A 25,590-nucleotide genomic window follows, 5' to 3' on the forward strand; every position below is an offset into this window, starting at 1 on the left:
AGTATGGATATCGTGTTACTTTTGCATAAGGAAAGCCAAAATACATCAGGACAAACTTTTTTTTTAATATTCCTTAGAAGTAAGTGGAGGGAAAACTTTAAAGACACTGTGTGTTTTATTTGTTTAGATTAAATTGAACTTTTTGAGTGTGGTGTATTTTCCCCTATGCTGTAACCAGGGCCTAAAAACAAGAGGGCTTTTCATTCCTTATCTTTCTTTGTCCATGCTTCCTGATTTTCTCTTAAACTGCCTGGAGTCTGTGTGGTTGGGCTTTTATTTATTCACTCTTAAATACAGTAATATTATCTGGACTATTGTCTGGCATGCATTTCTCGTAAAAGAAACAAATAAATAGAAATGTCTTCTTTCCTGGTAAGTCTTGTGCAGGAAAAGGTGGATGAATGATGAATCACTTCATGGTTCTGGCAGTACTGCTCCCCCTGAGGACTTGCTACACTACATACTCAGAGCAAGGTAAATGTCTGAACATTTGCTTTTTTTATTTGCAAGCGATCTACAACAGCTGAAGCTTTTGACTTGCTCATTTGTAAGTCTCCTGTGATTAAGCAACATGTTAACATGCTTAATCAAATGATTCTCTTTGGTAAAGTGATGAAGCAACTTGTATAATTACTTTTTGTAACCCCATCATGCAAAATTGCCTGTTGAATCAATAACTTGCAATGATGTGAAGCCAGAGTGTATTTATTTGTCTGCTCCCCCTGTCTCATGTTTTGCATCTGTAGTCTGTCATGTTCAACTAATTTATTTCCTCTTTGACAACTTTTAATGCTTTTCTACCTCTTCACTTTCTCTTTTTTGTTTGTCTCACCCATGAAAACTTCAGCATTGCTGTTGGCTCTTTTCTGATTGTGCCACAAGACTCCAGGATCAGATTTTTATTTCTTACACTTCACATATGTATCCAATACAAAGAAAAAAGCAAATATGTGTATTCAGAGGGAACAAAGTTGATTATAAGTATAACTTTCCAGGAGGCTGTGTATTTTAAGGTGAAAGTACTGCTTACACACTTGGTGCTGGCAGTAGCATTGCATTGGGCATGACACCATTAAAAGAAAAGAAAGGAATGAATATTTTTAATTGACTTTTCTGTGACCACCATTAAGAAGGCAGAGCTTACCAGACTATAGTCTGCATTACAGAAGTTGTATCGCCTTAATTAAATTAGTGAAGGAGGCAGAGGGGTGGTTTGTTGTATAAATGTACTTGTTATCATACTGAAGGGGGTAATATATCTATTTCAGACTTTTTTGCGTCTCTTCAACCTTGAAATTCACGTGTTCACACTCCATTCACCCAAGATGCCAGTTCCTCAGTTTTGAGACTCTTATTACCAATGCCCCTAGAGTGGCAAAACTTTGTGATGCAGGCAAGTCCAAACACTTACTGCATTACAGTAACTTGGCCACTTGTTTTCACATGCAGTTGTTCAGGGATAAAATTAGTTTCTGCTGTCAATCATAAAGCTATTCATATAGTCTTGAGTTAGCTTTCAAGTTAAAACAAGTGTTAAGATGCCTTGATTATTTAAATTTGCTAGGAGGGGAAGATTATAACTGTGAATGCTACAAATATTTCTACATGTGTAAATTATACTACAAAAGTCTTTAAGTCCCACATTGTAACTCAGTGGTCTTCAAGATCTTGGGTATATCCTTAACTATATTGTTAGTTTATTGGTACTGTGTGTAAGCCCTGACTGGTGATGTAGACTGTCTTATGCCAGCCTCTGAGGAAAACAAAGTTGTGTGAGGTCTGAAGTAATATGTCATCTAACTAAAAGGAGATAGTGGAGGGACATTTGTACAGATGAAGAAAAACCCAGAAACTAATAAGACCTTTGTTTTTTTGTCAAGTTAATTAAGTGTAGCAGGTGAAGATATTCTCCATGGTGAGAAAAGGGATGAGGTTTTAGCTTGGACAAAAAGAGACAGATGTAGAGAGAGAAGCAAGCTCATCATCAATGCAGTAGGCATAGTAGTGACACTTGCAATTAGAATTGGCTAGAGAAGGAGCAGAGAAGAGGATAGGGAAATTCAGAAGATATGCAGATGTTTCTTTTAATGGTGCACCCTGAAAAAGGAAAGGGTTTCTGCCAACTGGCTGGCTTTTCTTTCAGGCATATTTGTTTCCTTCCCCTGGGAGTCAGTGGGTGAAGCACGTCTGGGAGAAATGCTGGAGGTGGCAGTTTTGTGAGAAGGAGCTGCTGAGGTCTCTCAATCCAGAATGTCCCTGAGGACTGTGGCTGTAGTGGGGCAGGAATGCCCAAAATGAGTTCTGTTTTATTAAAACATACAGTTATTTCTGTGATTTCTTTTCTGTGTCCTGGTCAGTATAAGCACTCTGACCCCATAACAAGGAGAAGCATCTTGGAAAGCAACTGTGGCAAAAGAAAAAGCCTAGTGACTTGGCCATTTCAGTTCCCTGGCTTCATTAACAACTGGATAAATATTAGGGTTTTTTTTGTTGTTTGTTTGTGTATTTTTCAGGAAGAAGAGAAGATACAGATCAGTGAGTGCCATATTTCATCTCTTCCAAGAGTTAGGGGGGTTTTGGGAGGGGTGACAGAGCAAGCATCTAAAAAGAGGGACCACGCATAAGGTGATCTGTAGTTTTCAGCAGGCCAGTCTTCTTAAGGGGCCTTTCCTTTCCTGACACCAAAAGGGACTTCAGTCTGACTTTTAAACTTTATTTTATTCTGGGAATTAACTCCAGACCGACGAAAGGGTGGAGGTGCCATTATAACTAGGTGTCTAGTTCCAGTAGAAGAATCCACAGCCCTGACTAAAGTACCTAAGCTCTGTGTAGAGAGACCAGGAATGTGCCTAATACTGGACTGTCATCTGAGCTAGCTAGTGGAGGGAAACTCTTAACCTATCCTATTCAAATACTTGATTTGCATTAACTAATTTAATCTTAATTAGGTCAGAGAGCAAAATTGAGCCTGTATTTTCTGCCCTAGTAATGAGACAGCTTATGGGGGTTGGGATTTCTTGGGATTTAGTCCCTGTTAATACATTATGTTGTTCCTCTTCATAAGATTGCCGGGGGAGGTTTAGGTTGGATATTAGGAAAAATTTCTTCACGGAAAGGGTAGTCAAGCATTGGAAGAGGCTGCCCAGAGAGGTGGTGGAGTCACCATCCCTGGAAGTGTTCAAAAAACGGGTAGATGTGGCACTCTGGGACATGGTTTAGTGTAGTCTACCCTTAATTGGTTTAGTGTGGACTTGGTAGTGTAGGTTAATGGTTGGACTGGATGATCTTAAAGGTCTTTTCCAACCTAAATGATTCTATGATTCTATGATTATAAACGGATGGATCAATATTCCCATAAAGTAGCTAGTAAATTGAGGTCATAAAGAAATTAAAGCGCATACCCAATGTCATGGTGGGGGGGCTATTGAATAGTTTCAGGAACCTCATTCTAGCCTGCTGATGCCTTAAGATGAAGGATTATCTGTGCTTTTGATATCAACAGCAGGGGTCTTGATCACTTTTTTTTCCCTTAGAGCTGTCTGGTGTGGAACCTATCTTACCTTTAACCACTGTTGTTTCAGATCTGCTTTGTAACTTAGCTAAACATTAACATTTATGTGTCCTTTTTGTAAATGTGTCCTAGAATCCACTGTGTATCCAGTAACACACCTTAACGTTTCCAAGGATTTGGCTCTTCAGCGGCTGCTGGTGGAATGGGATGTTGGCAAGTCAGCACATGATGCTGAGCTGGCAATGTCTTTTGAAATACAAGTCCGTCGAACAGATGAAACTACTACTGTGTGGACAGTAAGTGTATTTTAGAAAAAGATATATTAGTTATTTACAATATAAAAGAAGCTGAAGGAAAATCAATGTTCAGATGCATATGCAGGTAGCTTTGCTGTATAGGTTTATGATTTACAACATAGTATTTACAAAACTGTACTAGAAATACCTCCGTATTTCACTAGGTGCCAGACCTGGTCTAATGGTATGCCCAGTTCTTGTGCAAAAAAAAAAAAATTGTTCTGGTGAAGAAGTCTTTTCCACCTGTGCAGAATGTAGATATGCCTTGTATACCCTTATTGAGGGATTGTGGTGGGCAGACTTAAGAGATCTGATTTTGAAAGCCTCTGTTTGCCTTTCAAGGTGCAGATCCCATAAGCAGCCTCCCAGAAACATCCCTTCCATTGCTCCTAAAGGCAGTCTTTTTTGTAGCATGATTACTACCCTTCAGTGGGTACTGACTGACCATGAGTCACGTTGCTGCAACTCCTCTCACCTTATGAACCCAATAGTAGTCTCAGTATGAGCAAAGCCTTTTAAGCCCTGTACTTGGCCCTGTTAGCAGTGACGTTATACCCACCTCTTCCAGTTAAGGAAGAGGTAGTGATGTCTCTTTTGCAAAGTCCCTATCCTGCTAGTTTTGCTTAACACCTAAACCAACCAAATTTTCTGAAGAGGTGGAGATCATCCAAATCATAAGCTTAGGCCTGCTCCCAGTGCTTTCCCCAGTTTGTGACTTCAGTGTGAGAACTTTTGTCTCCAAAGAAAATGTCCTCTCCTTTGGATCTGACAAAATCTTTTGGGAACTAACGCATGTTTTAGGGATATTATTATCTATTATGAATCATCTGCTGATTGAACTATGGAAGAATATGAAATGCACATGTTAAAACTCAGTAAAACTGGAAAACTGCTCTAGCTCATTTAAAGCTGCTATTTGTGAGAAAGCACATAAAGCAGAGAAGGGCTTATTTTTCTGAAACCACAAGTCTATAAAATAAGGTGGGCACTGTTAAGAATCACAACTTACTCTGATCAGCCAAGTTGGTAGTATTTTTGTATTCCGAGTTGAAGAACCACATCTTCATTGCAGATGTTCAGAAGATTTTGACCACTTTGATAATGGGGTAGGATTTTTAACACCCCTTGAGTAGATCGAATCCTGAAGTCAGAAACTGAGGCCATATAGCTACAAACAATTCAGTGTTTCTTTGGAATATCTTTCCAACAAACTGTTATTAACTTGCTAGAAGAAAGAAAGATTTTTTCAAATTCAAGACACAGTTTATTCTGTTACTAATAATAAAAATGACAAGGAAAATAAACAGGGTATTTTGGATGTCACTACTACACAGGAATGTATTTGCTTCTGTGCTTTTCTGAAGAATGTGTACCAATAAAGAAACGCATGAGTCTGCTCATACCAAAGCTTGGACAGTCTGTATAAATTCCAAAGCAGTGACTACATTCGTCAGTGCTGTAACTGAGAAATTAAATTGTAAACTGATTGCAGAGTTTTTCTCAGAGTGGTGGTATTATGAAAGTGCAGGTGTTGCTGATGGAAAACAGTAATGGAGAACAGTTTTCTAGTTGTCAGTGTGAGCCAAGGCTCATATGAGCAGCACAGATCTATATGCTGAGAATCTGCCACAGTTGCTTTAAGAATTACTGAAATGTATGTTCTGTTCTAAAATGTATTCATAATTACAGGTAATTAATAGAATTTTTTGAGCCTTTTTTTTTTCTGCTTCTTATGGGCTCTCATGCCAGGGGAGATTCACACTTGGGGTTCATTTTCATCTGTCTGTCTGTGTGACTATATTGTGCCCTGGTTAGTTTGAGTTGCTGTGCCATGTATTGGTGCAGCTCATTTAGTGCCCAGGTGGGCCTTAGTAGCTACATGCTGAGAGAAATTTGTAGGATATCTTCTCTTAGAGAGCAGCAGAGCATTTTATACTTTTTGCTGTTTGTCTGCATTTGCATAACTCAATATAAAAATGTTTGCCAAATTACAGAGCATTTAGCTCTCATGATTTTTGAACTCCAGTTTATATTTTAGGCTGTTCTTCTGTTACCTTCATGGAGGTCTAACAGTTTTGGATATATTTTTTCACGTTTCTTGCATGTTCATATTACAGCAGTCAAGCATTTTGGGGAAGTCAGCAGGTATTTTCCTACTCTGCCTGTCACTGATGGCAGTACTGTCCACAGATGCTGTGCCTCAGGACTACAATGAGGTATCATCTGCATAAATCCTTACTGGCCAGTGCAGACTTCTGCTGTAATTCAGAGCCAGGGATATGTAACCCCGAGCATTAGACAAGGTGCATTTGCAGGCAGCAGCATCTGTGCATGCTACTACTCATGTAATAGCAGGCACAAATAACCCACTGAATGTCTCTGAGAGTGAATCCATTTCATGAGAAGCAAGGCCTGACTCACAACTGTGTCATCAGAATCAAGTACTCTTGCAGCACATCAGTCACTCCACCGCTGCCAGTACAGATTTGTAAGCAGTTACTTAGCTTACTTAGTTACTTAGTGTGATCTCAAGTGGGATTTCAGGGAGAGATTTTTCAAAAGCATTTTCATCCTTTGAGCTTTCTCTCTCTCTCATTGCTTTTGATTGTATTTCCAAAGTGTCTTCTCATCACTGTGTTTTCAATACTTTGCCTTCTGGCCTTTGTTTGTAGGAATTTCATAACGTCACACTTGATAAATCAGGAAAGTCTCTTCATTGGATATGGGATTCAGACTTACCTTTGGAGTGTATGCCACACTCGGTGAGAATCAGGAGCAAAGCAGAAGCATCAAAAATCTGGAGTCAGTGGAGTCTGTGGGAGACTGTCCTGGGTAAGCAAAACAAGACTTTGCAATATTGGTTTTATTTTTTCCAGTACAAAGCTAGATTGTAATTCACCAGTGACTGTAATGGTGAAGTCCAATTCAGGAGAGATGGTATCAAATCAAGAATCCATTCTGAATTCTTTAATCTCTAAGCACTAACCAACTCTTTTTTTGGGGGGGCAATAATAGCAATGCTTCAGCCATTGTTTCAATTTGCAAACTATCTTCCTAGGCTAGTAGACCAAAAGTTTTAGAGCTTTTTTTGCCCGCACATTAAAACAAAGCAGGACATAGAGTGGCATGGGATCTTGGATAGGCTCTAGTGTAGACTATCACCAGGTCAGATGCAGCCCTGGCCCAGACTGGGGGAGAGGAGAGGAAGCATGTAGATATGCCTACATCATCTGATGCAAGTGTTGCTTTTGTCTGAGGATCACAGCTTTGATTAGTACTAAAGAATCAGAGAGGAGCAAGTCAGCTCCTGATGTCACTTGGAATGAACTGTGAATTATATGAGAGTAAACAGGGAGTGAACCAATAATGTAATTAATGATATCACAAAAACTTTTTTTTTTCTCCCGATTACAGTGTCTTACTAGAACAGTTTGGTTTCCAGAGAATTTGGTTTAAACAAAATATGTACCTGCTTTAGAAAAAATTACTACAGTGATTTTGTAAAGAAATACTATTCTCGTTTGGAGCAGCAAGGGCTTTTAGTTATGGGAGACATCATAGATAGTAGAAGTTTCACAGGTCTGTATACTTGGATTGTGGCATGTAAATAGCCCATCTTCCTCACCTTATATAATCGGAAATAGGGTGCAAGACTCCCTTTCTTTCTCACCAACCTCAATCTTTGAGATTTTATTCTTTCAATTGAAATTTGCTAGGGATCAAAAATACTATTTCTTTGCCACAAACTGATCCTGCATTACAGACCTGATTTAAAGCTCTCTGAAAGATAGTGAGTCTAGACTTCCATCAGATTTTTGGATCAGATCTTGAGAGCATTTGATCTCCAAACTGTGCAAAAGCCTGTGAGTCACTTAAATCGCACTAAGTTTTGCATCCAGTGAGGAGTCCAACATTGAAAGCCATAGGAGTCTCATTCCAAGCTGAGTATCCCCTTACTGATCTGATTCATTCAATGTTGACCCCTTTTAGCTGAGCTCTGCTTGAGCTTCAGAACATGATGTTTTTCTAGTCCGCTACTTATAATCTTCAAAAGCAAGCATTTTGGCTATAAGCATCAGCCTGTTCATAGGTGCAGGAGGTAGTGTTCATCTGTAAGGGCAGTTCCTGAGTGCACACTCTTTGTTTCCCCTAAGTGAAAGGCAGTGAGATGGATTTAGTCTCTTAGGTAGTTTGTTGGACTACATTATATGTTTATGGCTTTAGGAGAAATAGAGGTATGTTTACATGTGAAGTTGATCTCTGTATGGGGAAGAATAGTAAATAAAATCCACGAATGGATAATACAACTATAGCAGATTTTTGTGTAAATGCTTGGTCATGTGTTCTGGTTGAAGGCTGCTGCCATGAGCAAATTTTGAAATGGTTTTTACGTATTAATTTGCAGGCCTGGACACTTCAAATACCAGTGGACCACAAATCTTTCCAAATGAAAAAATTGTAGAGGAAGGCTCTGACATCACTCTTTGTTGCATTGGAAGGAAAGGTCAAATCATTAAGAAATTCTTCCTAGGCGCAGCTCTTCATGTTTTCAATCACATAAACAGACAAGTTGGACTTCTCACTGTGAAAGATGTGGCACATCAAAAAGTGCCTCAGATCACTGTCTACTGTCAAGAGTCTTGCAATGAAGAGCAATGCTATGATCATACAGTTTTGTTTGTGGGTAGTAAGTGAATGCTTTATTACGGTTCTATTTTCCTCTTGCTATTAAGTCAAGAATGGCTGTGGGGAATGGGGGGAGAAAAAAAAAAGCTTGCTGTAAGTTGTCATTGTCCTGTCATGTCCAGCTAAACTGTTTAATGTCTGACTTCAGATCTGTACACTTGCATGTAGAAGGCATGAAAGAATAGCATTATATGTGTTCAGATTAATCTCATTAATTCATCCTAGGACAAGTGTCTGATTTTTAAATATACCTACCCATTTAGGAGTTCAGCTTCATTGTCTGTTTGCATGTGGTAAAAATTCAGCACAGTCCGCCTTTTGAAGGCTAGTAGCAATTTTTACAGATAGAAAACAATACAGATTAAATTAATGAATGTAAAAAATAACAACATACAGAAGAGTTTGGACTGCAATTAATTTATGGTGTTATCCTGATTTTCTCTGCAGAGTTGTCATTGAATAAGTATAATTGAAATAATAACATCTGTAGTAAACCAGACTTTGTACATATCCATTATTTCTAGTTTGTTAATACAGTAAAAAGGTTGATGACTTTTGCCTTGACTGCCGTACTGTTGGTGTTTTTTTGGTTATTCCCTCTGACAAGAACCACCTGATAGACCTAATGATTTTTCCTGCCAAACTCAAGATATGAGAACAGTAACATGTACTTGGAGCCAAGGAGGAGACACCTATCTTTATGGGCGTCATTCACCAAAATACACCTTGTCTGAAGAGTAAGTCTCCTCATTGTTATATTAACTCTGGCCTGTGCTGTACAGAACAGTCAAGTCCTTTCCTTTAAAGTCTGTGGAAATGTTTTTTATCCTTGTTGCAATTAGCTGCCTGCCTCTTCCCAGCTCACTGATCCACTTATTTAACAAAGTTTGAGCAGTGCAGAACTGCTCTGAATGACTATATATATATATATATATACTATATAATGACTATATATATCTCTATATCTATAACAAAGTAGCGGGTCCATCAGACCAGGTTCTGCTTGATAAAGCTTGTTCTAACCATTAGTTTGGGTTAATTTGTTTGGATCTCTTTCAGTAACTATGAAGACACCCTCCAATCAGGATATAGATAACTTAAAAGTATAATGTAATTATTGGGTAACACACATAGAGATAACTAGGATTTAATCAGCTGGTAGGCTGAGTATTAGTGTGTTCACAATCCATTGCCACTAATGCTTACTCAAACTGATGATTCCCAGCTAACCTTCAGTTAGCCTGATTAGCCTAATCTAGTTCTTTTTCTTTAGGATTTCATAACTTCACATGCTGGTGTTTTCCTTCTTGAGTCCTTGAGCTACTGATGAGCCTATCTCAAAAATCCTACTTCGGTCTATAATTCCTATAATTTCAGCTTTTGTATTTTTTTGTAAAATCTGTCTGCAGACTTTCTCATAGCTTGCTCTTAGCGGTCTGAGTCAAGGTTACACAGCTGTGGCGTATCAGGTCTGGCCATTGGCTTCTTGCTACAGAGGCATCTAAATGAGAGGGGAGGGGCTTTACAGCAGGGCCTGCAGAGAAGGGGAAACTCATAAAACAGGACAGATGCCTCATCACCACAACAATTTTCATCAAAAGACCTCTCAGAAGGCAGGTCATTGTTGTGTATACCTTAATGGTCTCTGCATCATTCACATCCATTAAGATACTGTGATGGTGATTTAAAAATGGAAGGTTAGAAGATGCACTTGAAATTACTGCTTCATTTAAAAGCATAATGGTAGACATGGGAATGGCTTAATTCCTGGCAAATAAGTCCCTAGTTTAGAATTTCCATGAGGAAATCACTAAAAACAATTTAGCTGTATCCTAAAAGGATAAAGTAAACTTAGCTGTATCTTAAAAGCATAAAGTAAACTTAGACTTGGAAGAAAACTTTCTTCTAATTGTAAGAATACCTATATTCATCCTACTTCAGGCTAGGGGAAGGAACTGGGTGGCTTCTTATAGTTCCCCTCATCCTTTCTTTTTATGATGCTGTATTCTAGTTGGGCATCAAAAATTTCAACATCTATGTCGATTGTACATTATGGAAAAATGTCTTTCTCTCTTTTCTCCCCCTTCTTTGATAGGTTTTCCCGAAAAACGATACCGTGCACAGTAAGCTGTTCTGAGCAGTGCTCGTGTTCTTGGGATATAGGCCAGCAGAGGCTCTGTAATATCACAGTGACTGTGGAAAACCCACTGGGAAAGAAAACTGCCATGGATGTTTTTGATGTAACTCACAGAAGTAAGGTCTTTTCTGTGCCTTTGTTGAGGTTTTTTTTGTTGCAGGCCTTGTCCTCCTTCTGATCGTAATACTTGAGTGCCCCAGTTTAAAGTATGGAAGTCCTTGATTTTTATCTTCACAGTTTTTATTAGTTATCTGTCCCTGTGCTATAGTTATCTGCTGTCTCTTCAGTTTCAGCTTTGCAAAGTTATGTTAACAGTAGAAAACAGCTTCACTCCAAAGGTTGGATTTGGTTATTGAAATGATCCCTTAATGCTTCAAAATCTGCTGCTTTACTGAAGCCCATTCGTAGCATAGGAAGCAACATGATACAAGGTTATAAAATAGGCAGTTCAAGAAAAATATCTGTGTAGGTTACTTGGGAATTCAGTTGTTTCTCCAAAATATTATTGCTGATGTTACTGTCTTTCCAAAATAAAATGGAGATGCACATTTTGAAAAGCGGGTAAATAAAATTACTAACACCTCTCCAAATGAGATGTGATACAGATGTAAGCAGCTATTGCCTGGAAAGAGCTGATAGTACTAACCTGTCTTGGTGTTAACATGGGACAGTAATGTCCACTGTGCTACTGTAAGGGAGGAGGAGTAGTTATGAGTGAAATAAAACAGGTTCTTCTGTGAGCGATAACTGATGGCTGTGGTTCCTTCTTCCCTATTGGTTGTGTCCTTTATCACAGTGTGTGCCAGGTCCCATAAGTTCCTATCTACTCCTGCCTTAAAACACCTGGGTATTTCCTGTGTCTTCAACAGTATTTCCAGTTATTCTTATGCCCTCTAGCCCTATCACATCCACCGTAGTGTCCTGTGGCCGCCTTACCTGTTTGAAGAAGCAGGAGGCAACATGCGCTTTGCTTACTTCTGAAGCTGACAGGCTGATGGTCGAGAGGTTGCTGGTGTAATTGCTGCATTCTGGCAGCACTTCCTTCCTCAGAGGCACTGATTACAGTTTTTCTAGACACGCTTTTTCATACGACTTGTAGGAACATATGTTAAATGCCTGTCTCTGTTAAATTTGTCTCAGAGAGGCATGAGAGTTAAAAAAGTTGATTATTTGATTGTTTGGGGGTGGAAGAAGTAGAGCAGGGAGAAAGTGGAGGAGTAAACTATCAGGTTGTAGTGAGACAACACAGTATTATAAACTAAGTTTTCATGGGCAATCAGGCTAAAATAGGTTACGTTCAATGTGCTAAGTACATTAAAGTTTTACTACAATTTTCTTTTTCCAGTTCTAGTGAGTGTGACAAGTTAAAGAAATTATGTATAGTATTTATGATGAGTTAACCTTTCAAATAGTGATTGCTCTGAAGTCCTTTATGTTTTCTCTGATCCTGGACATATTTACAGTAGAATTTGCCTTACTTAAAGGATGTCAGCAAGTAAAGCAAAACTGAAATCCATCATTTCCAATTCTGCATGTGGTAGCTGGGACCTTCTGTATCAAACACAAGTGCCTCTGAGTCTGGAAATCCTCCAATTGTAATTCATGGTCCATGAAGTTCTAGGATAATGGCCAAAGCTGTAAACATACTACTCACTCGCATTGCCATGTCTTCTTCCTTACAATTGGACTGATAATTTGGGAGAGTTTGAGATCTGCTGCTCTCACAGAATACTGCTTAACATAGCAGTGAAGGATCTCAGAAATCTTTTGGAAGAAGTTACATTGTCAGTGTTTACTAGAGGGTAACTACTGGCAGGAGTCAATGTATGAGTTGTAAATAAAATTTCTGGTGAAAAGGGTGGATTCTGCAGTGTAGAAATGTGGCAAACAGTACTCACCATGCTACATCAGGAGCCTTTTCCAGGCCCTGGATTAGAAAATTTTATGGGATTTGCCATAAAAGTCTCTGACTTTTTTTGTTTGTGATGTTCTAAAATATGTCCAAGTCAGCACAAGGGGCTCTTTAAATCTTGTATAACATTTACTTACATTTACATTCTGAAATTAATTTTTCTGATTTATATCTGCTTCAAGGCCAGGTGAGATGGGGCTTTGAGCAACCTGCTCTAGTGGGAGATGTCCCTTGGCAGGGGGGTTGGAACTAGATGATCTTTAAGGTCCCTTCCAACCCAAACCATTCTAGGATTCTATGATTCTCCTAGACTGGCAGAAAAAAATCTGTATTTCTTACTTGCTTTTACTACTCAGCTAAAATACCTTAAAATACTTTTGCATGTATTTTATATTTTACAAGAGCTAACCCAGATTTTCCATTGGCAGTTTATCCCGCTGCACCTTTCCAGCTGTGGGAAGAATGTACAGATACAGAAATCACATTATATTGGAAACATCCAAACAAAGGAATTGAACTGTTTTGTCAGACTGAAGTGCTCCAACCTGATGGGAAAGTAGAACTGGTATGAAACCTGAATTTCATACACAAAAACATAGCGAGTATCTTTTTGATGTGAAATTAAAAAATAATTCCCCACCAATATAAATACACTCTAAATCTTGTGAACATGTTGATGTGTCTGTTTTCTGGATTTTTTTGCTCCCAAGCTGTACACTGATGAGATCCATGTGGGCAGCCATTGCTGGCACTAATTCATACTCCCAACAGTTCCTATGATGCTGGCTGAAGTGTACAGTGTGACTGGTCTGCATATGTGGCTCTGTCCTCTGCTGGATGGGTTCTGAGATTTGTTGAAGGAAATTAAAATACTTATGGGCCTTATAATTGCTGTTAGCTATTGCTAATCTTGGTTTGTCATGTTTTTATTACCCATATCATCTTACATACAAATGGTGGAGAGGTGTGTTGAAGGCTTTTTTTATATTAATCCAGGAGCTTTCTGTGTACTATTGACTGTACTTGATGGTAGTGTTTCTAGTGAGGGAACCCTAGAACAGTTTTTCTTCCCATCCTCTTCCATCTCCTTGAAGATGTAGACTCTTTGTCTTGTTCCACCTCTTTCACAAATGGTGAGGCTGACTGACTCTTTGCATGCATACTCTGGTTTCTCTGTAGCCCTCTTCTTGTGAAGGCACCTTGCCTCTAGCATATTAAAAAGGCATTATGAAGATTGGGATCAAGCTGTGTTCTGTCTTAAGTATTGCTCAAGAGCTGTTGGATCACATGGCTGCTGCAGTTGACCATTGCAGGAGACAGTTTAGAGGAGAGGCTTAAAAGTGTGCTCACTTTTTGACTCTTAACAGAACTCACCCTGTCTCTTAGGAGGGAATGGGGGAAAAGGTTGGGGGAAAAAATGGAAAGAAAAGGTAGCTGTAGCTGCTGTACATGAACTGAGTAAGAGACCCAGATTCTGTGAGGATGAGGTCTCAGTAAATTCCCTCCTTGATGTAAAGAGGAGTCATTTGACAGGTTGTGAGTGACTCCTACTCAGACAGTTACACAGAGACGGCTTGCAGACCTCTTTTTGGATCTCCCAGTCTTTTGATCTTGTGCATATCTTTTTTTCCTTTACTATTTTCCATTATTATGTTTTCTGAGTCATGCTTAACTGGCTATTGTTGGATATAGGGGAAGAACTGTATTTTCAGACAAAAACCTCTTGCTAATGAAGCTGAACTGAGCTCTCATTGTTCTGTTTTTCCGTCTTGCAGCATAATAGTTCAGACAGACATCTGCATTATGCCAGCATCACCCTGGGTGGACTGCAGCCATACACTGAATACACAGCTAGAGTACACTGTGGAGCAGCTAAGCATTTCTGGAGGTGGAGTGAATGGAGCGAAGCCCGAACCATCAGAACAAAGGAAGCAAGTATGTCCAGCCTGTTGAGAAGGGAAGCTTGAAGGATGTTCTTCGCTTGCCACCTCTGTTTGGGCCTGTTGCACACATAAAAGTAGAAGCACACTAAACAAACTTTAAGAAGGTGGCTTCTTAAACAACTCTCATCCTACCTGCTAGTCTCTGCCATTTCACCCATTTCCAGTGGGAAATCCAGATGACTGGGAGGACGGACAGACTGAGTTACAGTGTTCTGGGAGGGCTGAAGGAACAGTGCAACTGGGAACTGCAAGCAAAGACAAGATTTTCTAGAGAAATGAACCAGGCATTCATTCAGAAAAAAAAATGAATGGAGAAAGACGTTAAAGGATAATGTTTTGACAAGACCTGGGAGTGATGGGGAAAAAAGGGTTTTGGGACTGGAATTCCTTCAAATGGGAGGAAGCAATTAAACAGTTTATCCTTTCTGCACGTAGAGCATTTTTGTTTTGCTGTATTTATTGCAGCTCCATCAGGGAAACTGGACATCTGGAAAGAAATTACACCAGTTCTGGGAGGGCGGAATGTGACCTTGTTCTGGAAGGTGAGACATCGGTACAGAAATGGAAACAAAACCCTTCATAAAGGGGTTGGAAAATCCTCCCATGAACTTGTAAACAAGTTTGTGTGCACTTCATAGCAATTCAGTATGAAAATGTCTTTAAGAATCTAAGACAAATATTATATATAACATATTTCAGAACATATGTAGCTGTATGATGCTGTGCTGTCCTGGCATTTCAGCCATATACTTCTGTTTTTCTAAGTATTATAACAAGACAAATCCCATTACTGAGATTTCTGCATTTCTGTTTCAACCAGTATATGTATGCATGTATGGAAACAAGTGTTTCTGTTTTTACAGGAATAATACATCCAATTAGTTGTTTAAAATTCTAAATGTTCCTCTCCTACTTTTTCAGCAAAATTTAATAAGTAATTGGTGTCTACCCCCATAACTTTTTCCCTAGCAAGCACCAAGTTTTCGAGCAAATGGAAGAAGCATTTCATATGAAGTAACCTGGGAAAAAGTAGAAGATGGCTCTAAGCCTGAAAGCATCTCCTTTTCATCAGTCTGCAATAGCACAAGGATTTCCATTGATAACCATTCCTATAGAATCAGTATCATGGCAAAGAACAATGTTAATTATTCACTTCCTTCAGTATTGATCATCCCTAGAGCTACAGGTAACAGTAGGAGTATTTGCAGTTAGATTGCCATTATGAGAGTTTTGTTTCTACCTATTTTAAGCACACTGATAATTTATCATTTGGGGGGAACAAATTAACCTGGCCTCACATCACTGTGTGATGTGTTAACTTACATCACTGCTATCTGGAAATTATTAATGGATTGTTGCCTACAGGGTGGTAACTGTATGTATATTAAGCTGAAGTGCCTTGATCCATCCCTTACAACAGGAAGTCTGTTTTGTACAGGCAGTCTCCACAGAGCAAAACACATTTAGCCTTAAACTAGGGCCTCAGGCCTGTGGCAGGTGCCGTGAAGGTGCAGCCAGTGCCTTGCAGGGAACTCTTGTGTGTGATTAGCCTCTTGTGACGTTCTGTTTATGACGCCAGGTTTCTGCAGTTGAGTTCTTGTTATGACTATATAGTAATAATCACTGGATGTTTTTTGAGCTGTCAGCTTTCAGCATACAAAGAAATCAGCTTTCAGCATGTGAAAGATCCCATATGCCTGATAGTGAAGGAACACGACTATTTTATTATTGTTTTAACAGCTTAGAATAGAAACTATATTGATCTTCATTTATGAATCTGAAATCTCATGCAGGAAAATAGTAAGAGACTCTGTTTTTTCATTCCTAGGCACTGAAGAGCTTAAAGAAGAACAGGTTAATGGTACAGATGATGGCATTTTTATTTCCTGGGAGCCCAGACATATCTATGATGGTTACATTATCGATTGGTGTAACTTTCCAATGTTGCAGCCTTGTGATTTGCAGTGGAAGAGATTTGGGCCCAACATTTCCAGTGCTCTGATCAACTCAGGTGAAAGCCGAACAATTTTTCTTTCTGATATCTGTGCAGCAATCTTTCATGCTGTGGGCATTAATTGAATTTAGGAACCAAATCCTGTGGAATATTGAAGTCTGTGCAGTGTAGGTGTAATTCTTCAAAGGCATGTGGCCTCATGTTTTGCCTAGCAAATGAATTAGACACCACAAATATGCCAGCACCATTAAGCCTTGGAAGTCAGCATAGCATTTTAGAAAAGTCAGCACAGTATTATAGAAAAAAACCTCTCCTGAGTAGCTTGTAGTAACATCTTGAAGGACGATGGTGAGGTTAATGAAGGAGTTAAAAATCTTTTAGCAAAAGAGATGCAAAATGGAGCTCTGCCATAACTGTAACATGGGTCAGAAGTTTAGACTTGAGCAATTTAACGTCCACGGTGCAGCTAGAAGTTTAGTGCTGTCAGTGTGCCACAAACAATGTGTCTCAGCACCAGTCTTTGCTTAGGAGCAGTTGTGTGTTTTTTATCCCAGTGGTGGCCATTAGACTTAAATCCTTTCTGGCTGTGTGAAAGTTGCTCTGATATACTTCCACAGCTGCAAGAATATAGCCTTCCTGGAGTCTCTTGAGCTGACAGTTCACTTTGGAATGAAACATGTTTCAACAAAATTTGACTGAATGCATTTCAATATGCAAGAAAGGAACCACACTTCAATTCATACAAACACATGGGAGCCTGCGTCCTTACTGAAGGAGAGTGTGGTAACACATGGAAAAAATGTCCGGTTCTTTAGTGGGTTGCACTTGGTTAATCCAAATGGGAGTGGTTGTCCGTGAGGATAACATGGAATCCTGATGCATATGTCCACATTAAACAGTCCAAAACACGACCTTTGCCTGTGCCAGGAATGGAAATGAAATTATCTTGCTCTTTGATGCATTTGGAGTCTGTTGTGCACTCATCTTGAATACTCTAGGGCAACAAAAATATATTAACCCCCCCCCCCCATTCTCTCCTTCAGACAGAATAAGTGTGTTCAATTCAAATTATACACACTAAGACTTGGTTTACTCTGTCTCCTTCAGTTGCTTTAATAGCACAATAGCACACAAAGATGATTTCTAATGGATTATAGACCTCTGTAGAAAGCAGTTAATTAAAAGTAAAACCAAAAGAGAAACCATAACCTATTTTTGTAATCAGTTCCTCTATTTTCTAGCTGCGTTTGTTCCGGGGGTGAGATACAACTTCCACATATATGGATCTGTTGCTAATATAGCCTCCTTACTGGAGAAGAAGACTGGTTATCTCAGGGAGCTACGTAAGTTGACAGCATATTTAGGGGTTGTGTATTTGCTAAATTCATCTGTCACAAACAGAAGAATGCCACAGCCTTCCTCCTGCAACTAGCTAAAAAGGTATTTGCCATGTTGTTTCTGTATTATCAGTGAAGCATTTAAAAGTTGTACAACAACACACTCAGCCCTACATCGAGGACATTTGACTAATGCAGTGACCAGGTAGAGTCCTTGTTAATTAGAATAGCTAAACAAACCTGTGATTAGCAGTCACTGTTTTGTGTATAATACGGACTGCATGAAGGCTCGGTAAAGTTGACAGTTTTTGTGGAGCACTTTGGCTTTGTTCAGCTTTTAAATACAAGTAAGATAGAAACACCACATGGGAATTTAGACATTTTTCAAGTGAAGAGGTGAACGTTCTTGAAGAATAATGGCAAGTTTAACTTGAATTTCCTTTCTTCCAGCTCCTCTGCTTGATCCTGTTGTGGAAAAAGTTGAACTGACTTTCAACGCAGTAACACTATCTTGGGATTCTTACTGCACAAATGAGTCACAGTCTGGTTTTGTAAGAGGCTACCATGTTTATGTGTCACCTGTACAAGAAGACTGCAGTTTGAAAGGATCCGAAAAACATGTTCTTCCAGGTAACTGACCTCTGGGATTTAGGAATCTGTGTTGTTGATATAGGTGGAAGACTTTATGGCTATTGCTGATACTGCAGCCTCTTAGAAAGTTCACATTAGGCAGGCAAATTGTCTCTTTAGGCAATATATAGATTTCAACACCTGTTGCTTTTGATTCCTCTCTAATGCTTGAGGTGCTAATGGGCGGAAGTGGGTCCTGGCTTTATACAGATTTATAGCCCTCATCCTGTTGTCCATAGCTCCTTTTAACTCCAGTGTGAGCTCCAGAAAAGATTCTTGCAGTACTGTAGGAGGAATCAAGTTTCTGCCTCTTGTGATCTGAGTTCTGGATGAATTTTGAAAACATCTGTTTGTGGTCTACTTGGATGAGAGTCATAGGAAGCACGTTAGTTTTACAAGGATTTGGGGTATTTTAGAAACAGATGGGATACAATTTATTTCCTTCAGAATTGGAGCACTGTGTAAATTCCCCATTTAAATTCTTTTATAGTGAAAGTATTTGTGGCTGTGCTCCACAGTGAAGTTTCTTCAGCAGAACTGAGCTGTGGGGTGGCACAAAGCCATGTTTAAACTTTTATATCTCATCTTCGTGCTCCACACTCAAAACTGCTCCAGATGACTTTGCTCCATTATAATTTTGAGATGTTTCCAACATGTTCAAGGATATTTTTTTTTTTCCTTGCCTCTTCTTCTAGTTGGGTAATGTCCTGTATCCAGCCGTTCTGCTGATCAGATGAGTAGCAGGTTGAAAGGCTTAGTTTGAACTGAAGGAGGCTTATGTGGGAGTTCCTGTCAGAACTAAACTAACCATAGAAGCATCATAATACTGCAAGTAATCCCAATTAGACTTCAGAATGTTTAAATTGAAGTTTTCCTGCTTCCCAGTTTGTCTGAGCTAGCAGACAAGGGGTGGGACTGGGAACAGGAGGATTAAGCTAACCCTTTTCTCCCTGCGGTCTGGAGTTGCACAATAGAGAGGCAAAGAGTTTTTTTCCGGCAGACATTCTTGCTTTCGATTCTCTTCAAAGAACTTGACCTAAGCCTGAGGGCTACAGGATTCCGGCAAAAAAGGAAATGCCAAAACCCAAATCATTCTGGTAAAAAGCTCTAGTAAAAGGAAATTAAAATGAACACTTGCAGCTTTTGACGGCAAGTTATTAGGTGGTCTGCCAGAGGATGGGCAATGCTGTGGACAGTCCGTTAGAAGGGATGTGAATTCAGCCCAGTGGCAATGAGTCACAATGCATCATCCTTCTCAGAAGAAAGTGGATTGCAAATGTTCTGTTATTTCAGTGGTGTAGCAGTCTCATCTAAGCTGATTTGTTAGATTTTCAGGAGACCTTATTGCAACCTTTCAATACTTAAAGGGAGCTTATAAGAATAGATGGAGAGAGACTTTTTACCAGTGCCTGTACTGATAGGACAAGGGGTAACCATTTTAAACTAAAAGAGGGCAGATTTAGATTAGACATAAGGAAGAAATTTTTTACTTTCAGAGTGGTGGGACACTGGAAGAGGTTGCCCAGAGAAGTTGTGGATGCCCTGTCCCTGGAAGTGTTCAAGGTCAGGTTGCATGGGGCTTTGAGCAACCTTGTCTAGTGAAAGGTGCCCCTGTCCATGGCAGAGAGGTTGGAACTAGATGATCTGTAAAGGTCTCTTCCAACCCAAACAATTCTGTGATTCTCTAATTCTGTGATTCTGTCTTATCTGTTTCATTTCAGATGATTCGGTGCTATGTAAATACACAATTGAAAACCCAGAAGAAAAGAGATACACCGTGAAACACCTATTGTCAAACACAAAATACAAACTAGTGGTTAAAGCATATACAGGTGGAGGAGAGACTCCCATTGTTAACTTTATATACATAGATACACCATTGAACTGTGAGTATTGGCCGTGGAAAATTTGTCTTCTAGCAGAAGGATAGGATGATTTAAACGTTTAGAATAGTCTTCCTTTCTCAAGGGAGAACATTTAATTCAATGTAACATGCACTTGAGAAAGGATCCAACTGAGAAACGAAATGTGCATACCAACATGGCATTTTGATACTGTTAAGTAGCTATGTATTTTTTATTTTAGAATGAAAATAACTTTACACCCTTATTTAAGTCTTACATCTTTCTGGGAAATAGCTTAATAAATGCATATTTGCATGACTAGTGAGTCCTGTTTGCTAGGATGCATTGAGGAATTGCATTTGGATTTAACTAGTTTTCTAATACAGGAAAAGCTACAGACCTGTGTGCAAACAGGCAATTTCTGTTTGGACTCTTGAACTTCTAATGTTGATTCTTATTCTCATCAGTCTTTAAATCCATTGCCAAGTTAACTCCTTCATAAGTCAATAAGAAGGGATTGTTGGGTTGAGCATTGGTGTTTCCTAGGTGGGCAGATTTGATCATCAAAGCAGAACAGGAAATCACTTGCCTGTAGTTCTGTTCCCTTGAAAATACCACTCACCAGTTGTGGTTTTAAACTTATGATCCAAATTGCAGATGCCTGGTATTGAAAAATTTGTTGGGGGTGGAGGTGAAGGGGTAGGAAAGGGTGAAGCATTGGCTCATGCAAGGAGCCTTCATGTTTTAGGCTAACTAGGAGAACAGTTTCTAAACCCTCATGGTACCCTCACAGAGGCAGTTCTGCCTCTTACACCCATGTTCCAGCTCTGATTAGCCAGCCTTCTCTTTTGCAGGCACAGACATTTGTACAGCCATGCAGGGAATCAAAATGGGGGCTTAATTAACCCAGAAAAGATAAAAGAAGAATGTAAAACCTGTCCATTCCCTGGTGTGGTGTGTAATAGGGACACACAAACCGCTGGCGCAGAGCAAGAGGGCACTGGCCAGGGCAGAGGGAGAGCGAACTAGTGCTCCCCCTCAGCCTGCTTATTATAGCCTCAAGTGTTCATGAAAAACATAGCCCAAGGCTGTGTCTCCCAACTAGAAGGAAATACTGAGATTCTTGTGTCAGCATAAATCCTAGGAGAACATGAACACTTGTGTAGTGTCTGTCATGGCTGTACAAATGATCCATCCATACCAGAGGTGCAGAGGTTCTGGCAATATCTCCTGGTAAAAATCTGTCATCTTTGGGGATCTGAGAGAAAACCTAAAACAAATAGTTAAGTGAGGTTATAATTGTCTTAACTTTTGGAAATTTAGCCTTATAGTTAAGATGCCAGCATGAGGGCAAATTAAAAGCAACCTAGTAATAATGCAATTTTGGTAAAGGAAATCAAGGTCCAAAGACTTAGTATCCCAGAACTTCCAGCCAAACTAGCTTGCAACCATGGACCATGCAGTTTTACTGTGGAGTTAGTGGCAGGTATCCCATGTGGGCTTGATGCTGTTTTTGTCCCAGAAACTCAGCCTATATTGACTTTAACAGGTGAGAAGTTGAAAACAAATTTTTAAAGTATTTTTCTTTCACAGCAAACATGCTGTACCTTCTAGTCCTGCTAGTGATAGTTCCAGCACTAGTAGCAACTATATGCCGCTGGAAGATCAAGTGGTAAGTTATAATGTATTTTTCTGTTGTAGAGAGAGAACATAACTACCATAATTCACAAACCACAGCTGCAGCTTGTTGCTTCCAGCCTGTTGTAAGGCCTCATTAATTTTTTCCTTTGGCTGCCCAACTGTGTGGATATTGTATTTGGCTTGCAGCATTTCTGAGACGCTCATCATCTGCTGCTGTTTCTGTACCCATCTACGTGTGGCTTCTGCTGGTAGAATATGCTTTGATGAGGGGAAAAAAAAGGTCATTTGTTTTGCTATCTTATTTACAGGGTGAAAGAGTGCTGCTGTCCTCTAATACCTAGTCCTAACAAGAGCAAAGTGCTGTCATTTAAAGAGTTTAAGGTAAGATCACTGAAAAGTTAGTATTTTTAATTTTTCCATTCTTTGATTAGTAAAGTTTCAGAAAAATATTTTTCTTGTGTTGACTACATTTAAAAATGAGTGACACTTATTTTACAGAAATTAACATAATTTACTATCATCATTTAGTGGAAAACTGTCCTTTTGATATTCATGTGACTCTGCAGTGATGAGTTTATATTCTGCAGTCTATTCCTGCAAAAAGTGAAAGCATACTGGAGAATAAATTAAACCTTTTGAGACAGCAGGTGATTCTTCCAGTCTTGCTGTTCAAAACCCAGCACTGTCTGAACACAGCAGAGCAGACCGCGCACTTCGCTGCAGCTTGTGCACCCTCGCTGCCCACTCCTCCTGCCCCACCCCTCCCTCTGCTGTAGGGCACAGCAGTGAAGCACTTGTGGGCCCTTGGGAGGATGCAGGGGGTTCTGCCAGGTCTGGCTGGGAGGAAAGGATGGGCCAAAGGCCTTCAACAACTTCTGTAGGCCCTTCGAACCGGGAGCTGCTGCTTCCATGCTGGGTGCAAGGGGGTCTCAAAACCAGGAGCAGGTCTTTACCCTGGCGCACGCGGAGCTGCTGCCGTTTCTGCTGCCAGTGTTCACTGAACACTAGCACCAGGGAGAAGAGTCTGTGCAACCTAACCGCCCGTGCTGCTGCCTTCCAGGTGCTGGTGGTTCACACTAAAAACTGCACGCATCAGAAACCTGGCAAAGTCTTGAAAGTAGAGGGACATGGTTCCTTCTTCAAATGTAGTCATATTGAACTTAAAAAAGAAATCTTTAAATAAATACTCTGATAAATTCCACATAAAATACAGCTTCTATTGAACACTGTATACATATGTTTTCCTTGAAATTCTGTTCACTTAATTGAAAATCCAAACTAAAAAAATTATACTATTAGAAGTGCTTGAAGTAATCACTCCCTTTCCTTTACTCTGGCTTCTTTCATTGAGCAAATTTTTTGGTTTGTGACTCTCTTGTAGATCAGTTCTGAGAAAGTACTGAAAATCAGTGACTGCATTCCTGACATGCTAGCAGTGGACAGTAAGGCCGAAGCCCAGAAGTTACATCCATGGAGCCAGTTGTCTTCCATGCCAACAGAAGATAAGATTGACAGCCAGAATTCTTCCTGGATTTACCCTAAAGAAAATGAAGAGAGAGACATTACACCCACACCTACACCTCAGACTCATACTTGGTTTGAAAATTTTGCTTATTCTTCTCATCTTGCAGTTGAATCTGACCGCTATCAAACACCAGAGACAATAGAAGCAAGCAAGCCAGAACTGTCAATAGTGCTGTACCAGCCACATTACTACTTTGATATTTTTAATCAAAATGCTGCCTCAACACTGAAAGAAACAGCTGGCAGAAAGACTGGTCTGAGATATGTTTCACAAACAGATGTGCACTGCCTAGGGAGGAGGCTTTGATGTGCTCTTCTCCATTGAGTCCATCCAGTGTTTGGTTACACAATATAAGTAAGAATTTCTAAACCCACAACTTCGCCTTTTGATGAAGGCTTTCACAAGCCCAACTGTCTTACTTCTGTTAATGCTGCAAAGCTCTTCTTTCAGCACTAGTTTAAAAATACTGACTTGTGCACAGGAATGATGCTTGGTATGGTTTCATCACAAGTTACAGGCATTATATAAGATTTACAGGCTGTTTTGTGGCCTGTGTTATGTAGAAGTTTAGATCACAGCAGTTCCTCATAGCCTGATGCAAAGAACTACTGTATTAAAAATTTATTCAGAAAGTAGACGAGCAAGTTAAAACAAGCGGGTAGGTGGTTGTGCTCAAGGAGTGTATTTCACCTGCAGTATTCTGTGTGTGCTTACTACGTGCTCTGGCCACCCCAGGCAGTGTGTATTGAGCAGCTGTGCGTTACCCGGCTTTGGAGTCTGCCTCAGCCCAGTAACACGGTGGGGGGGAGGGGGTTGTATTTTTCTCTCTCTCAGATGGTGCAAGGAATCAGCATGGTAGGATTACCTGCATTCAGTGTGGTGCATTACTGAAAGATTAGAAGGAACTGAAGGAGTGCTACCCTGTGCACCAAAAGCCAATGATCATCTTGCTTTTAGTTTACCTGTCTTCTAACTACACTTGGTGGGCAAAAGAGTACAGAAAACAGATTTTTATAGTACAGGCCCCTGTTAGTGGGCTGCCACTCCCATTTCTGGTCACTGGGGTGCCTCACTTCTGCCTTCTCTGCCTGGAAGATATGCCTACCTTTTAAAGTCTTAACCAAAATCCTCTTAACTAAACAAAGAAATGTGTAGAGTTAAGTGGAAGGGAACTGTTTTTCCAGCAGGACACACATGTTTGCAGAGGTGTTACATGGCACTGTCTCTCTGCTTGTGCACACAAACTGAATGTCTTTTGGCATTAACCCCTGCACTTAGGTAGCAAGCCGCAGCCAACCAGGTAAGCAAACATGGTAGTCAGATGCATAGGTGTATGAATCCCATTTTGCGAAGAACATCGTATTCAGGTTGCATATCACAGCTAGATCTTCCAACACTACTTTTGCATGTATTTAAAAAAAAAAAATATTATAATGCTCAGAATCCCTACAGGCAGCGGTGAATTTGGTCTTCCATTTTGATTTTAGAAATTGTACATTTATAATGAAGAAGAGTAGCTGGAATTGTATCTGAAAGTCTCATCAGATTGACCTCCGTAGTGCACAAGGAACCCTTTGGTTTTTCCTAATTATGATGCTGTCTGGAATCTTTCACAAATAAAAAAATTCAACTTAAGAGCACAGAAAGGAAAAATGAAATGTTTTTACAATTTGATCTTCAGCTAATTTGTTAAAATGCAGTTACTAGTCTTCCCTATGTTTAACTAGGTAATCACACTTCCTAAAATCTAAGCAGCTGCAGACAGAAATGAGTTTTGATACTGAATCACATCTAGGTTTTATATTGTTGTAATGTCCATGAGCTGTGTTGCACCAGGGTAACCAACAAGACCTGACACAGACTTTAGCTGAGACTGCCAGAGGGAGAAATCTTCAGGCAGGCAAAGGTGAGGTACAAAGGTACACACTCACAGATGGCTAATTGTGGTTAGAGTCAACGCACACTGTGCTGTGTCCACATGTAGGTTGCACAGCTTTTTTTAAAAAAAAAAAAAAAGCACTATGGTCCTTCATTTTGGCCATCAGATGGTGGGGTAAGGAAACATGGCTGGTCACCTTTAGCTGAACTGCAGTTCGGACAGAGAAAGGGAAGCAAGAGAGGAGGCTGATGCTGTTCGATGGAGACAGCCCAGAGAAACTTTTCCTGCCTTTACA

General features: G+C 39.8%; 1 protein-coding gene across 1 annotated transcript; it reads left to right on the plus strand.

Annotated features, from left to right (window-relative positions):
* The first annotated feature begins 401 nt into the window (after positions 1-401).
* Positions 402-24,044, plus strand: LOC104024861 (oncostatin-M-specific receptor subunit beta). Its single transcript, XM_075726551.1, has 17 exons — positions 402-474; positions 3,644-3,807; positions 6,480-6,639; positions 8,213-8,494; positions 9,101-9,230; positions 10,589-10,746; positions 12,971-13,107; positions 14,318-14,477; positions 14,951-15,027; positions 15,455-15,689; positions 16,314-16,496; positions 17,681-17,782; positions 18,227-18,406; positions 20,128-20,292; positions 21,844-21,922; positions 22,200-22,272; positions 23,273-24,044. Exons 1-17 carry the CDS (start codon positions 402-404, stop codon positions 23,720-23,722), a joined length of 2,808 nt encoding a protein of 935 aa, XP_075582666.1. The 3' UTR covers positions 23,723-24,044.
* Positions 24,045-25,590: the final 1,546 nt, after the last annotated feature.

This window comes from Pelecanus crispus, chromosome Z, assembly GCF_030463565.1.
Source record: "Pelecanus crispus isolate bPelCri1 chromosome Z, bPelCri1.pri, whole genome shotgun sequence".
NCBI classification, from domain to species: Eukaryota; Metazoa; Chordata; class Aves; order Pelecaniformes; family Pelecanidae; genus Pelecanus; species Pelecanus crispus.

Coding starts and splice junctions, on each gene's coding strand:
- LOC104024861 (XM_075726551.1), top strand. CDS start 402: ATGATGAATCACTTCATGGTTCTGGCAGTACTGCTCCCCCTGAGGACT. Junction 8,495..9,100: donor TACAGTTTTGTTTGTGGGTA/GTAAGTGAATGC, acceptor CCCTCTGACAAG/AACCACCTGATAGACCTAAT. Junction 22,273..23,272: donor TGTCATTTAAAGAGTTTAAG/GTAAGATCACTG, acceptor ACTCTCTTGTAG/ATCAGTTCTGAGAAAGTACT.